General features: G+C 36.6%; 2 protein-coding genes across 4 annotated transcripts in view; one reads left to right on the plus strand and one right to left on the minus strand.

Annotated features, from left to right (window-relative positions):
• Nucleotides 1-15,442, minus strand: part of LOC129247155 (pancreatic lipase-related protein 2-like) — a 73,441-nt gene that overhangs the window by 1,306 nt on the left and 56,693 nt on the right. The gene's annotated exons all lie outside the window — the stretch shown is intronic.
• On the plus strand, nt 6,759-10,363 carry LOC129247154 (phospholipase A1 VesT1.02-like). 3 transcript variants are annotated; one of them, XM_054886115.1, is made up of 3 exons: nt 6,759-6,835; nt 9,139-9,233; nt 9,309-10,363. In XM_054886115.1, the coding sequence occupies exons 2-3, from the start codon at nt 9,194-9,196 to the stop codon at nt 10,283-10,285; spliced, it is 1,017 nt and encodes a 338-aa protein (XP_054742090.1). In that variant the 5' UTR covers nt 6,759-6,835; nt 9,139-9,193; the 3' UTR covers nt 10,286-10,363. The 3 variants fall into 3 exon arrangements, with proteins under 3 accessions (XP_054742090.1, XP_054742092.1, XP_054742091.1); XM_054886117.1 differs by having other exon boundaries at nt 6,831-6,848; XM_054886116.1 differs by lacking the exon at nt 6,759-6,835 and adding an exon at nt 6,842-6,978.

Here is a 15,442-nt window from a genome sequence, read left to right on the forward strand (position 1 = left end):
CAGCTGAAGCTATCTTATCATGTCACAAAGTATTGCGGAAATTGAATATTTTCTTACAAAATGGATCTGGTTGTGGAGTCAGATTCCCATCTTATCGTAGTTAATAAACTCTTGCGGATACGAGTATTTATTCTAAGTACAGAAATGGTGCGTTTTGTTTTCCAGGCTGATGCTTTCTTTTTAAAAACTAACTTAGGGCGCTCGTATGACATCTCTTTTCGAAAACTTTTTGTGACAAACAATAAAATTGTAATTCCTTAATGCTTTCGTATTAGATTCCTTAACTTTTAAGAAGCTCTTCTGGATGAAATCTGTGTCAAAAAAATGCGATGTTAGCAACAATCAGAGCTGCTCTGTTAATCTCAATTCAAAATGACAACGTGCAGACACGAACTACTTATGAAAGGAAATTAATTTTTTTTTTTCATAACAAACATACAAAAACCTCAGTTCAGCGGACGCGAACTCTTTATAGGCGGACAAAATTAAAAACAATGAGTAAGCAGTTACTTTTGGAAAAATACATACATACACATTTTTGTTTGAATGATATAATATCGATATATGTATTTTATTCAAGTAAGAAATAGTTTAGAAAATTTAAAAGTTCTGAAATTAGCTATCCTCCCCTTGAGCGGGCACACACCGCCAGTCAACTTTTGTCCGCCCAAGGGAGATTTCCCTGTATTTTGAGTAAAATAAATCAGCTTTGGCAAAATCTGTTTTATTTTTTTTTATTTTTGCACCAGTCCGAGAAATTTTGTGACAGACCTTATATAATACAAACATGTGTAGGTAGCAAGATTTTCCCTACAGAGCTGTTGAAATGTTAAATTAAAATTACTCTTATTATTAAAATGATTAAGCGCTCGGAAGATGCAAAAGCGACACCACGCTCGTTATCTCTATGCTCGATTAACTGACGAAAATTTACCACTTGCTAACTCTTGGCGAGAAGAAGGGCCTCTTCTTTTAGGCAAAAATTAGTAAGTGGTGAAAGATGAAGCAACTGGTACAAATGAACATATGTCGGCAATGCGGGAAATGCCTTAAATTACGTCTGTTGGTAAGGCAGTGCGTCCAATGAGCTAAAGGCATACTCGGTAGCGGCGAATCTTATTCAATAACTTTATTGTAGCTTTCGCATGCAAATTTTTCGTCAAGCTAATCGAGCATAGAGCTAACGAGCGGGGAAATGGCGAATCGAAGAGACCTGAAGAGGCCTTATGTAAACCTATCAAACACTAAAACCTGATAAATGTATAAATTTTATTTCTTGTTTGGCCACGTAGAATTTTACAACGCGGAATTTTTAAATTTTATAAGTATTTCAAGTTAAAAGGCGGAGGTTTTGAACGCGTAAATTTGGATGTTAGAACGCGCGGTTTAGAAATGGTGCGTTAGAACACTGTGTGCATTGTTGATCTTACTAATAATTGTCAGATGTGTAGATTTTACTTTATTTCTATTTAGTATTTTACAGTTTGGATAATTATACGTATCAGAAAATTGCGAAAATTATATTCCAATATTATAAGATGATTTTGTATGGAAACCCATACTGGAAAATCTGCATGCGCCTTATTGGTCGCTGAACGTGCCAAGAAATATAGAGAAAAAGGAAATCAATTAATAACAATAAAAGCACAAAATTATTAAATGCCGAGCGTTGTAAAAATATTGTGAAACTGTAAAAAAGAATATAAAGGTTTGTAGCTATTAAAAAATAATGCGTGCGTTTATTTTGCAGTCGTTCGTTTGATACGTAGTAAGAATGCAATGGCTAAGAGAGGCATCAGAGATAGTTTTGAAAAAGTCGTCGATAGTTCTTAGGAAAGTGAAAAAAGAGAACCCAGTAAAGTTAAAAACAATAACAAATACGTAATGGAGCCAGCAAGTGAAGGTTTCGATACTGTAAGTGGTTTTGTGGTAGACGTAAATAAAATGATCCAAGTCTTGTTATTGATAAAGTGAATTTTGTATGAGGCTATACAAGTAATAAAATTAGCTTGGATGTAATCAAGAGATTCAATGTTATTCAATATAAATACAAAAACCGAATTAAATTTGCATACATTGGCATTTCTTTGTATATTGTTGAGCTAGTTTTTAAGGACCTATTTGTTATAGAAGATAACGCTCTTCATAGGGTTTGACAGGGAATGGAGAAGATAGTAATCGGTCGGTGCAAGGTCCGGAGAATACGGCTGATGCTGAAGGACCTCCCATTCGAGCTCTTGGAGTGCGGCTTTGAAGACTTGTGCCACATGGGACACTGACGTTGTCGTGAAAGAGTATGGTTTGACCATGCCGATCAGGTCTTTTTAGTTGAATAGCCTCATTCCCGCGATATTACTGGGCAATGTAGAGTTCCTTGTGCACCACACCCTCCCAGTCCCACCAAATACATACATATGATGAACTTCTTTGGATGAAGATCCGGCTTGACTTTCGACTTTGGCGTATTTCCTGGAGCCGTCTATTTCTTTCTTTGCTTCATATTGACGTATACGTACCATTTCTCATCTCCCGTGACGATTCGCGCGTGTTGCTCAATGGCGGGCGAGCTGCTGAGAAGCAATTTGAGGCACCCAGCTCGTGAGGCACCCAAGCTCCCAGTTTATGGGCAAACCCCATTGAATGAAGGTCATTGAGAAACGTTTTATGATCGCAATTAATTTTTTCTGCCGATTCATGACTGGTTTGGCGACCGTTCTCCTTCAAAACTGATTTGAGACGTTTTTCATCGAATTTAGAAGGTCTTCCGCTGCGGGACGTGTCATCGACGTAAAAGTCGGAATTTTTGAACTTTGCAAACCATTCCCGTGCTGTAGACTCGCCTAAGACACCTTCTCCATACACGTCGCAAATGTCCTGTGCTGTTTCGACAGCTTTTTGACCTCGATGAAAAACAAAGAAAAGCAGGCGAAATGTTGACTTTTGCCTCCTGAGTATTTCATTTCTAAGTCTCAAATCTAATACAAAAGTAAATAACTGAAAAATACAATTAACACAGTTTTGTTAAGCAGAAAAAGTTCTATCGAATGAATACTTACGCTTTGCCAAACAGCAAACAAATCGTTGTAAAATAAAAGAAAATATAAAAACGATATGAACTTATTCCCTAGCTCAATATTTCATGTACAGGTGTATAAGCTTAAATCCGCTGTTTTTTAGTAAAAAAAACCCATTTTTTTTTATAGGATGCAAAAAAATAATTTATTCAAAGTATTTGCCCTCGCTAGGTATACATTTTTCCCATCTCTCGGGCAATTTGTGTATACCACGCCAAAAGAATTCTTCATCTTTCGAGGCGAACCACTCGTCAAGCCATTTCCGGACGTCTTCGTACAAATCGAAGTGCTGTTCGGCGAGCGCGTGACCCATCGATGAAAACAGATGATAGTCCGAAGGGGCCAGGTCTGGTGAATAAGCGGGATGAGGTAGCACCTCCCAATTGATTGTCTCCAAGTAGTTTTGGACCATTCTTGACGTGTGCGATGGGGCGTTGTCGTGGAGGAAAATCAGCTTCTCATGTCTTTGTTCATAACGAGGCCTTTTTTCACGCAAAGCACGGCGCAATTTGATGAGTTGTTGGTGGTAGCGATGAGAATTAACAGTTTCACCAGGTTTCAACAGCTCATAGTAAACGACACCCTGCTGATCCCACCAAACGCACAGCATCGTCTTGCGTCCAAAGCGATTAGGTCTTGATGAAGAAGTTGATGGTTGGCCGGGATCGACCCATGATTTTTTTCGTTTAGAATTCACTGAGGATGTGCAGTGATTGATGTAAACAGGTGTCGAACCCATGCAAAAAAAAATATGGCATTTCTATGGTAACTTGATATGCTCACTAACGCCATCTACGAGCAATCAGCGGATTTAAGCTTATACACCTGGTAGTACGGTACAAATAGAAGTTATAGCAGAAATTGTCTAGTTAGAAGTAAAACAAAAAATGGCTTAAATTAATCCAATAACTAGATTTTGTAAAATATATTAAGTTTTGGATTGAAAACATATCGAGAAGTTGCGAAATTTTCCCAATATGAAGCTAGACAGAAGTTACCTAAGCAAAAAGGGTTTTTGTTGTTGTTGTTGTGAGAGCATTAACATTACCCATAAATGTTGAGAAATGTTGCTGGAGTGACAGTCTTTCGTATAGAACTCCAGGTTGTTCCGGTAACGTTGTTTTTGTTGTTGAAGTGGTTGAGTACTTCTACTGAAATAACCCTTTTTAACACACTTTTATTAGGACGGGTTGTATGTATGTATGTAACGGAATCTTTGAGCTTAATTTTCACTGGCTTCTAAAAATCTGATCGACTTGAAATTTTGCATACCTATCAAGGACCGATGACAATGCAATAATTTGATAAAAGTTTTCCATTATCCTTATTAGGATTGCCAGGATTAATATTTTCTTTTTTTTACTGTGGGCAAAAAGTAAGGTGAACTTGGTTGTAAAATGAAAAATCTTTATTTATTCTTGTAAATCAGTTTTTCAGGCTCCCTCCACGAAATAAGTTCTTCATCCCGATTACTTCTTTATCACGGCCGATAACTGCATAGCTTTAGACTCACAGTCGATAAGAAAGGAATTAAATATAACACGAATATATCGAATCATTTATTCACTGACTGCAATGATAACAATAATTTTCATTTATAATAAAAAAAAATAGTTTAAAGAAACTAAAAAACACGCTTTTTTGCTAATCGAACTAAAAAGTAGAAAATAAAAAATAGTTAAAAAAAATAAAAAACACGCTTTTATTGCTAATCGAACTAAAAAGTAGAAAATAAATTTTAATGACAAAGGGACCTATAACGAAGTAATAGCAAATCGAACGATCAGTCATAGTCAACTACCTCAGAACAAAATTATAACAAAAATTAAGATACAAATAGAATAATTCAAATTAGAGTTAAGAGCGTGGGATGCATTTTGCTTCACTTTGATAACAATCTGTACATAGGTAGTTGCCAATAGATTGATTGTAATATTTACTATATCAAGCATCCCACGCTTTTAACTCTAATTTGAATTACTCTATTTGTATCTTAATTTTTGTTATAATTTTGTTCTGAGGTAGCTGACTATGACTGATCGTTCGATTTGCTATTACTTCATTATAGGTCCCTTTGTCATTAAAATTTATTTTCTACTTTTTAGTTCGATTAGCAATAAAAGCGTGTTTTTTAGTTTTTTTTAACTATTTTTTATTTTGTTTCTAAGTCGGATCCATTCTGTGAGATCCAAGTATAGTAGCAAATTCTTTATCTCGATGTCTGAGATCTCATTAATTTGCTGTAAGAAAGGCTTTCCGAAAGAGCGAAGTCGTGCCCTAGCTAGTCCTGGACATTCACATGAGTAGTGGAAAAGACTTTCCTTCACCCCTTCCGCTTGACAGCTTCTGCATATGGGATTGAAAGGGAGGTTGAGTCTGGCTGCATGATCCGCTACCTTCCAATGAGCAGGGTGCGAGAGCATCCTAAGGTAACGTAGTACCGACTGCCGTGCGATAGGCAAATAACGGCATAATGAATTATTTTATAGAAGAAGCGGACTCATCCCAAATTATTATAGTAACAAAACTAAACAGCTTTTTTACTTTTCTAACTACCAAGTGCACGGGTATAAACATTGCACTCAAATTGCACAACCACTGGAGCAAAATCTGCCTTGACCATAAAATATTAAAACAAAAATAAACTCCTTAAGTGAAATTAAGGGGTTAGGTGGGTTTCAAAATTTCAAAAAATCGATTTTTTTTGTCTTATTAAATAGTATAATATGTTTAAAATATTCTCCTAAAATTTCAAATTGATCCGAGTAAAATTCTACGAGATAGACCCTTCAGAAGTTCCGCCCATCAGGCCATGTCAGTGCAGCGTTTCGTTTTTAAACGCGTTTATCTCAAAACTCGAGTTTTTAAGTCGGTAGTCACGATTTCTCGAAAACTTATGAACCGATCTCTTTCAAATTTTGCACACTTATTCAAAATAACATTATCTCGTGCTTGAACGAAGGAATTTTTTTTTTCTATTCCAAGTAATTTTTCAAGGGCATGAAGGGTGCAAATTCTACTCAAAATAAGGGTTTTTTGTTTTCAACGCCGCCAAAAATGTAATTTTTGTTTTTTTTTTTCCTTCGTCCAAGCACGAGTTTGAAACATCTACTAACAGAAAATTTTTTGTTTTTGAATTTCAGATGAATCTGTCATGAGTTATCCTGACTACGCCGAGAGAACTTTTTTTTGAGGGGTCATAGGAGACGACGTGTCCACGCCTTAATTTTCAAAATTTTTCAATGAAAATTTCACAAACTACTTATAAAATATGTATCTTTTATGTGTTAAATTGATGGAATGAAATATTCTGTTGATTAAATAAAAAAAAATTCATAAAAATGTACCTATTTTGAGCTTTTGAAACCCACCTAACCCCTTAAGTAATCCAGCCTAGAAAAATAATGCGCCCCGGTTGTTGTATTTGTTGGCATGCACAATGAAATTTAAAAGAACATCAGTAAATGTTTTTCTGTACGCTTAATTTATTAACTCGTAATGAATGACAAATAATGATGATTGATGAACTCGTAAAGGATGACAAATAATTACGAGTTAATCAATCATCATTCATTTACTTAAGCTAATTTTATCATTATATAAATGATAATAACAAAATAAAATAAAAATATATAACTTTTAAGCTAAAAAAACAAACCAATACTATATTCCCGACTAAAAAAACGCAGCATTTATATATATGCCAATAAGATATGGGTTGTAAAACACGAGTGGCGCTGTAGTTGGGCAGTTGGAAACCTGTAAGCGAAAAAGGTTTACTTTTTAAATAGTAACAGTCGATCGGTTTAAACTAACGTGTTTACGTCTGTATGACGAACTTGCGCAGGAAGTGTCGCTACACTGGGCAGGAAAAGATTTAAATCAGCACGGAAATAAAATTATTGTAAAATTATAATTTATTTATGAAATAATTCGAATTTACTAAAATACTTATTTAAATTCACGAATTCAGAAATTCAAATGTGAGCGAATGTGAAAAAAATCGAATAGCAATGATGTCAACGGCTATGCTTGTTCCACAAATTTTACTTTTCCTCCACTTTTACTCAAAATTTCTAGAGTTAGCAACACAGCTTCTTATTAAGGGAGTCGCTTTGACAAGAGGGAACGAGAAAGCTGCCTACTTTCCTAACCTTTTAAAATTTAATCATGGACTAATAGCATGCAAAATCATTTTCAATGATATAGTCGTTTGCGTGTCGATTTTTTTGTAAACATTTATATTCATTGTGAAAAGGTTATTACAGGGTCCGGCACTCGCAGTGTAACCAATTAAAACGGCTTTTTGGAAAATTATTTTTATTCAATTCAAAGTGAAAAATGTGTGAAAATAATAAAAAATTAAGAATAAATTTACTTTTGCTCGATATCCACCTTTCGCCTTGACTATGGCCTTGAGATGGTCCAGAAACGAGTCGCAAGCTGCCCGAATGTGACTTCCCAGTATTTGGCCTACTCGCGGACAATGGCTTTACTGGTGAATCTTTTTGTTCGGACTTTGCTTTCCAAAATAGCCCAATGAAAATAATCCATCGGATTCGCGTCTGGTGAATTTGAGAGCCATTGTGTGGACGTTATGAAGTTCGGAACGTTGTTTTTTAGCCATTCTTGGTTTACTCGAGCTTTGTGAGAGGATGTCTAGAGTCCTGTTGAAACGTTCATGGTTTGACCACGGCATTGTTTGTTTGCCCACGGCTTCAAAGCAACCGCCAGAATACTTTCCCGATAATATTTCACATTTACCTTGACGCCAGGCTCGATGAAAGCGATTGCAGAGCGCCCATCTGCGGCTACAGCGGCCCAACCACATTACCTGTGGCGGGTGCTGCCTCCTGGCGGCCAATCGATGACTCACATTCTCGTATGAACGGGCGGTCAGATAAACCCTATCGTTTTGGGACTTTACGAATTGCTCAATATGAAAAATGTTCTCGTCAGAAAACACAATGTTCGAAAATTGACCGCTTTCGACCAAGCATGCAACTCCTTCGCTCTCTCAAGTCTGACTTGTTGCATCTTTGGTGTGAGATGATGCGCATTTTGGATCTTATAAGGCTTGACTTTAAGATAATTTTTCAGTATGCGGCGGATACTACGGTCAGATATTTTCAGTTATCTCGCCATTTGATTGGCATTTCGTCGGTGATTTCGCTCAAGAACCTTCTTCTTCGCTTTTTGAACCATTCTTCACGTTGCAGTTTTGATGACCACCTCCGTGACATTTCGCGATGCTCGTACATCAGTTGCGCGAGCTTCCTGAAGTTGGTAACACTTCGAGTGGCCTGTCTACAGGACCTTCACAGAAGACTCCAAGATGGCGTCGGGAGTCGGATCAGGGGTTTTCTCTAAATCAGTTAATTTATCTATTTCTATCACTTCACGTGATGGTGCGATAAACAAAAACTTAATTTGCTTTTAGGTGGTCGAGCTCACGAACAATTGCTGGTTGTTATTTTCCAGCCAAATATAATGAAATCCCACTTTTCCGTTTGAAATCCATAACTGATTTTCTTTTTTCGCGTTTACTTTCGGCAAAATGCTTCTGCGCTCTTGTAAACAATAGTTGGACTGTCATTTAGCCAACCAACAAAGAGCTGATGCCCGTGCAAGGTTATGTTTTTGCAGTTCGGTGTTAGGCTCTCTTCATACATGTTTGCCGGCCATCAGATAAAAAGATGTTGAATTTGCTTTCATCCGAGAAGATTACATACATTGACCCAGAAGTCACTTGGCTTGTCTAGATACTCCTTAGCATAGGCAAAACGCTTCTTTTGGTCCACTTTTGAAGTAAGCGGTTTGCATCTAGCCACGCGAGAATTGTAGTTCTCTTCATGTATTGGTCTCCGGACTGTTATTGGATGAATATCCTTTTCCATCTCTTCCTTAACTCGAGTTTTTTACCGAAGACGATATTTTCATAATCATATATATGTATGTGTGGGTGGATGTACCTAACAGGCATATGGCACTTGTGAATACTAATATTTCACGTACAAATATCCCCAAACTAAATTGGCTAAGCAAAATTTTGGTATAAAAATAGGTCGTGTAAGCAATTCGTTTATATTGGTAATTTGGTAATTTTCGAGAGAGTAGCCATGAAGTCAATGATCGTTTTACTACTCGCAGTTGCAGCAGGTATGTGATTTAACGCCCAATACTAAACACAAACTGTCCTGTACTCCTTTACTTATTTTACTTTGTATCTTTCAGCTGTGGCCATCCCTATTTCCGACGAAAAGGTATCCGGTGAAGGTGGTTGGTATGTGCCACAACTGAATGGATCCTTGCAGTGGATGACTGAGGAGGAAGCCGAGGCATTGAGTGAAACACCAACCGGCCGTAGCACTACTCGAGTTTATTACTATTTGTACACCAACGAGAACCCTACCACTGCAGATATGCTTGTTATAGATGACACCGAATCTTTGCAGAAATCCCACTTCAATAATAATAATCCCACAAAAATCATTATTCATGGTTGGCAATCCAACGCAAAATCCGATTTGATAACATTGATCCGTGATGCGTATTTGTCCAAGGGTGATTACAACATTATTGCAGTAGACTGGAGTGACAAGGCGGAAACTATTAATTATATTGCCTCGGCGTCGCATGTTGCTGAGGTTGGTGCACAGGTTGCTGGATTTATTGACTTTTTGTACCAGGAAGGTGGATTATCATTTGAGACCTTGCATGTAATTGGTCACAGTTTGGGTGCTCATATATCCGGTTTTGCTGGAAAGAATGTGAAATATGGAACCATTGAGCGAATTACAGGTTTGGATCCTGCCTTACCGTTGTTCAGTTATGACAAGCCCGCAAAGCGTTTGAACCAAAATGATGCCGCCTATGTTGAGTCCATCCAAACTTGCGGTGGTAGGTTGGGTTTCTTGAAACCAATTGGCAAAGGAGCTTTCTATCCCAACGGTGGCAAGAGTCAACCTGGTTGTGGCATTGATCTTGTCGGTTCGTGCGCTCACTCACGCTCATACATATACTTTGCTGAAGCTGTTCGGAAGAATGATTTCCCATGTAAGAAGTGCGGTGATTGGGAAAAGGCTGTCGAAAATAATTGTGGTGTGAGTTATTCTTCAATTCGCATGGCCGCCCACAGTAACTACGTCAATGGTTTTGGTGATTTCTACGTTCCCGTAAACAAAGTGGCTCCCTATGGCAAGGGTGGATAAATCTTGCACGAGTTTGCGTGATATTCAGAATAAAAAGTTTATGAATATACTTTAATAAAATAATATTTTTGAAAAATATTTAAATAACGTTTAGATTTGAATTTAACCTTGACTTAATTCTTAAAGTTAGAGTTCCATAGCTTTCCAAACACTAAAGATGTGCACAGCAGTCAGAGCTGCTCTATTAATCTGAATTCAACATGTCAACATGCGTTCTAATCGTCAGATCTGCTGGTCCTCCATATATGTATGTGTATATATGTATGCATGTTTTTAATTTTACAATCAAGACACTCTGACCGGTAGGTATTTTGGTCATGAATAAAATTCTTCTGTAGTGCTCACTTCACTAACTTTAAGCGATTCGGAATTCCGGATCCTTTTCACGCATTTGAACGACCCAATCAGCAAAGACACGACGTTGTTGATGATCGGCCGGCTTGAGTTCTTGTGTTAACTGGACTTTATAAGCCTTAAAGAACGACGAGGAATGGATAAACTGGGGTTTTCTTCAACACTTTCGGAATGTTTTCGGCTGTTCTTGAGCGACGTGCATGGGTTTTATTCTTCACATCATTAACTTGTCCCAACAGCTCGAATTTTTTGACGTGATAACGTCTTATAATTCGATTTAACAGGCTGCACGCACGAAAAAATGTGTCGTTACCTTGCTCATTACTGTTCATATGTAGTTACCTTGCTCATTGCCGTTACCTTGGTCATATTAGTGTCACCTTGCTCATTACTGTTCATATGTAGTTACCTTGCTCATATTAGTGTTACCTTGCTCATTGCCGTTACCTTGCTCATTGCATTGAATGAACTGCAAGCGAAAGGGCGGAACGAACGACAAAGCAAACAAAGCAAACGAACGGCAACGTTCGATATCTTGCTCTCTCCTACTTAAGTGAGCGTATATATGTATGTATGTATATGCGCAAATGTACATATATAAATTCACGTATTTGTATTTGCATATGCCTTCTTATTGATTATTATTAATTTGATTCACTTGAAGAATTTAAAATAAAACCAAGTTTGTTAATAATACCTGTTGTTTTAATGTTATAATTATTAATTTTTTTATTATATATTATATGAAGGAAAAAATGTATGGTAATATTTACCATATACATACCTTATAAGATATGTTGTCTATACTAATATTATAAAGAGGAAAACTTTGTTTGTTTGTAATGAATAGGCTCAAAACTACTGGACCGATTTTAAAAATTCTTTCACCATTCGAAAGCTACATCATCCACGAGTAACATGGATTATATTTTATTTTGGAAATAGGGCTCGAGATATAGGTCAAAACGTGGACCCGGGTAACCTTCGGATGTGTATGTACAATATGGGTATCAAATGGAAGCTGTTGGTGAATGCTTTAGTCCAGAGTATGTTTCATGCTGCTCCGTGACTAGGGTCTCGAGATAGAGACCAAAACGTGGACCCTAGAATGTGTTTGTACAATATGGATATCAAATTGAAGCTGTTGGTGAATGCTTTAGTACAGAGTATTTTTCATGCCGCTCCGTGACTGGGGTCTCGAGATATAGGTCAAAACGTGGACCCGGGTAACCTTTGGTTGTGTATGTACAATATGGGTATCAAATGAAAGCTGTTGATAAGTGCTTTAATACGGGGTAATTTGTTATGTTATGTAATGTAATGTTATGTTATGGTATGTTATGTTATGTTATGTTATGTTATGTTATGTTATGTTATGTTATGTTATGTTATGTTATGTTATGTTATGTTATGTTATGTTATGTTATGTTATGTTATGTTATGTTATGTTATGTTATGTTATGTTATGTTATGTTATGTTATGTTATGTTATGTTATGTTATGTTATGTTATGTTATGTTATGTTATGTTATGTTATGTTATGTTATGTTATGTTATGTTATGTTATGTTATGTTATGTTATGTTATGTTATGTTATGTTATGTTATGTTATGTTATGTTATGTTATGTTATGTTATGTTATGTTATGTTATGTTATGTTATGTTATGTTATGTTATGTTATGTTATGTTATGTTATGTTATGTTATGTTATGTTATGTTATGTTATGTTATGTTATGTTATGTTATGTTATGTTATGTTATGTTATGTTATGTTATGTTATGTTATGTTATGTTATGTTATGTTATGTTATGTTATGTTATGTTATGTTGTGTTATGTTATGTTATGTTATGTTATTTTATGTTATGTTAAAGTATATTATGTTATGTTAATGTTAACTCATTCTCTATATCCATACAAAATATCTATCAAACAAATAAAATTAAAATTTTCTTTTGAAAATGCAACCATTCAATCAGTATTTTCTTATGACGTTATCACGTTAAACTATCGTCAGTAAACCGACTTTACAGACAACCTCTTTTTACCAATTTCTGTATTGCGGTCCGACAAGGTGCTTCACGATGACCCAAAAATGTTCGAGTGTTACCATATTTATTATATTTCCATAAAGTAGGTCTAATAAAATAACTGTTTATTTGAATTTAATGTTTTATTAAGACTTTTTGTATATTGCTTTAAGATGAGATCTACATCTCCTATAAGTAACCGAGCCACAGTCGAGCAACTCAAATAAAAATTTCTTTTGCAGCTTGCCGCTCCACTTTGGTCATACGAAACCTCACCTGCGCTCAAAACACGGAGCGGTTGATTGCATCTGTTACACGATGTATGCTAAAGTTAACGGATGACAGGCTCATGGATATTCCCCATTGCTCGCGTATGGGTCGTTCATACCATCTAGTTGCAAAAAGCGCAGTGCAGAATTTAGAATTGAATTAATTTAAAGGTTACAAGATTTACCTGTTTTTTAGTGGAAATCGCTATTATTCTGGAACTTCTAAGTTAACTGTGAAGCTGAGAAGTTAGGTGCTCAGCAGAGTCTGGAGTTAACCAGAATATTTTTTTGGAACTTTCCTGCAACCAAATGGAAAGGATTATTCCCATTCCGGAGCAAATATCGCTCCACTGTTTGTGGGCTCCCTACCTCCTTTTCATGCAATAAGTCATAAGCCACAAGGCGGCCACCGTAACCGAGTGGGTTGGTGCGTGACTACCATTCGGAATTCAGAGAGAAGGTAGGTTCGAATCTCGGTGAAATATCAAAATGAAAAAAACATTTCTTTTCTAATAGCGGTCGGCAGACGATGGCAAACATTCGAGTGTATTTCTGCCATGAAAAAGCTCCTCATAAAAAATATCTGTCGTTTGGAGTCGGCTTGGAACTGTCGGCCCCTCAATTTGTAGAACAACATCAAGACGCACGCCACAAATAGAAGGAGGAGCTCGGCCAAACACGCAAAAAGGGTGTACAACGCAATTATATTTATATATAGACATAAGCCTCTTTAGACTGCTTGTTTAACACGTTCCCGCCGGCGCTGTTATTCATGGTCTTCGCCCACAGACGGCAATGTTTAAGTCTTTTCGCTCTATCGGAAGCGATTGCAGGTCATAAAACGAAATTTTTTCATAAGGGTAGTCGTTTATGGCATCTCATCTCATAGGTACCGTTTAATAAAGTACCATTGGTGGTACGCGCTGCCTAAAGACGCAATCTTGTGCGGGCCACCGCTGGTACACGCCGCCTCATGAAGCAGACTTGTGCGAGCCACCGGTGGTACGCGCCGGCGTGAACGTGTTAAGCGAGTAGAAAAGTGGAGAATAGAAAACGATTAATGATTATAGATACCGCTATAAAATTTTTGCATATCAGAAAAGTTCTTTTTTGGATGACGACATTCCTCCACCAAATGAGCGATATCATACATATGTACATACACGCTTGACGTGAATTTACTAAATTACATGAATATTTTATCTGGTAGTACGCACATACTATCTGTGAAAGTGCTTGAGTTATGATTAACCATATCAATATTAATTAAGAAGAATAAAATACCACACTTTTACGCACGACAATAAGTACAGCGATGTCAATATTAGTGGAAATTTTGAGCACGGGATTTCGGGATTTACCGCGAAAAACAAACTCTAATTCTTAAATTTCGAATGCTTCACGCTCATAGTTTTTAGCACCGCTCGAACCATAGAACACCACAAACCGATTCATTAACACTCTTGAATTCTACCATTCTACCTTCTCGAGTGTTATCGTTAGCGCGCTTATCTGTCACTTTCATACGTGCAGCTGCTAGCTACTTGCTCTCCAACGCTCCGGAGCGCCCAAGCGCCCTTTGTTAATTGTTGAATAACGCGAAAAGTATTTGTCGGATTAAAATTTTCACACAATATTTTTAAGATATTATACTTTAAGAAAACGCAAAAAAAATCCAATTTTTTGAAAATTTTGACTACCCCTAACCCCTTATACACTATGAACATTCGTTCATTTCCTTTAACACATCCCAAAAATAAAAACTCAATCACTGTCACAATACTTGATTTTTTCTATTGTAGAAAATGTTGTGACACGTAGATACTATGTAAATGGCTTGTAAAGAAAGAAAACTTCACTCTTCATATAAAAAGTGTTTGACCGAGTTCCTCCTCCTATTTGTGGTATGTGTCTTGATGTTGCTCCCAAATGAAGGGACCTACAGTTCCAAGCCGACTCCGAACGGCAGATATTTTTTATGAAGAGCTTTTTTCATGACAGAAATACATTCGGTTACGGCGGCTGCCAAGCGGTATACCAACATAACAAAAATAAAAAAAAAATGTAAGCTAGTAGCAACGCCATCTCTTATCGAACCGCAAAACTTATTGAACAACTAGTATTAAACGCTTTTTTAGCTTGATTTGTAAACCACAAAAGCTTGCTCAGTTCGAGTTGTTTTATGTGTAAAAAATAGGTTTCTTGGGAATTAGAAAGCTTTAATTTTAATATACAAGTTTATAGTTGAAGCTGAAAAACATCGGGATACCCGAATTGACATCTCTAGCATGTACGATAGACAACGATTAGATCATGCAGCAGTTGCCCTCCTTTTGATATTCAAGTGCGCTCTACTTTTCGCTTAATACAAAACGTGTATTTTTGTGGTCAGCGATATACTTACCATCTCTCAAGTTTGTAAACAATTCTAAGTATATATTAATAAGTATTTCATGTACATATATACTTTTGTTTTGAAGATAGTACACCCCACTCCACACTAC

Source organism: Anastrepha obliqua, chromosome 5, assembly GCF_027943255.1.
Source record: "Anastrepha obliqua isolate idAnaObli1 chromosome 5, idAnaObli1_1.0, whole genome shotgun sequence".
Classification (NCBI taxonomy): domain Eukaryota; kingdom Metazoa; phylum Arthropoda; class Insecta; order Diptera; family Tephritidae; genus Anastrepha; species Anastrepha obliqua.

Coding starts and splice junctions, on each gene's coding strand:
- LOC129247154 (XM_054886115.1), top strand. CDS start 9,194: ATGAAGTCAATGATCGTTTTACTACTCGCAGTTGCAGCAG. Junction 9,234..9,308: donor ACTACTCGCAGTTGCAGCAG/GTATGTGATTTA, acceptor TGTATCTTTCAG/CTGTGGCCATCCCTATTTCC.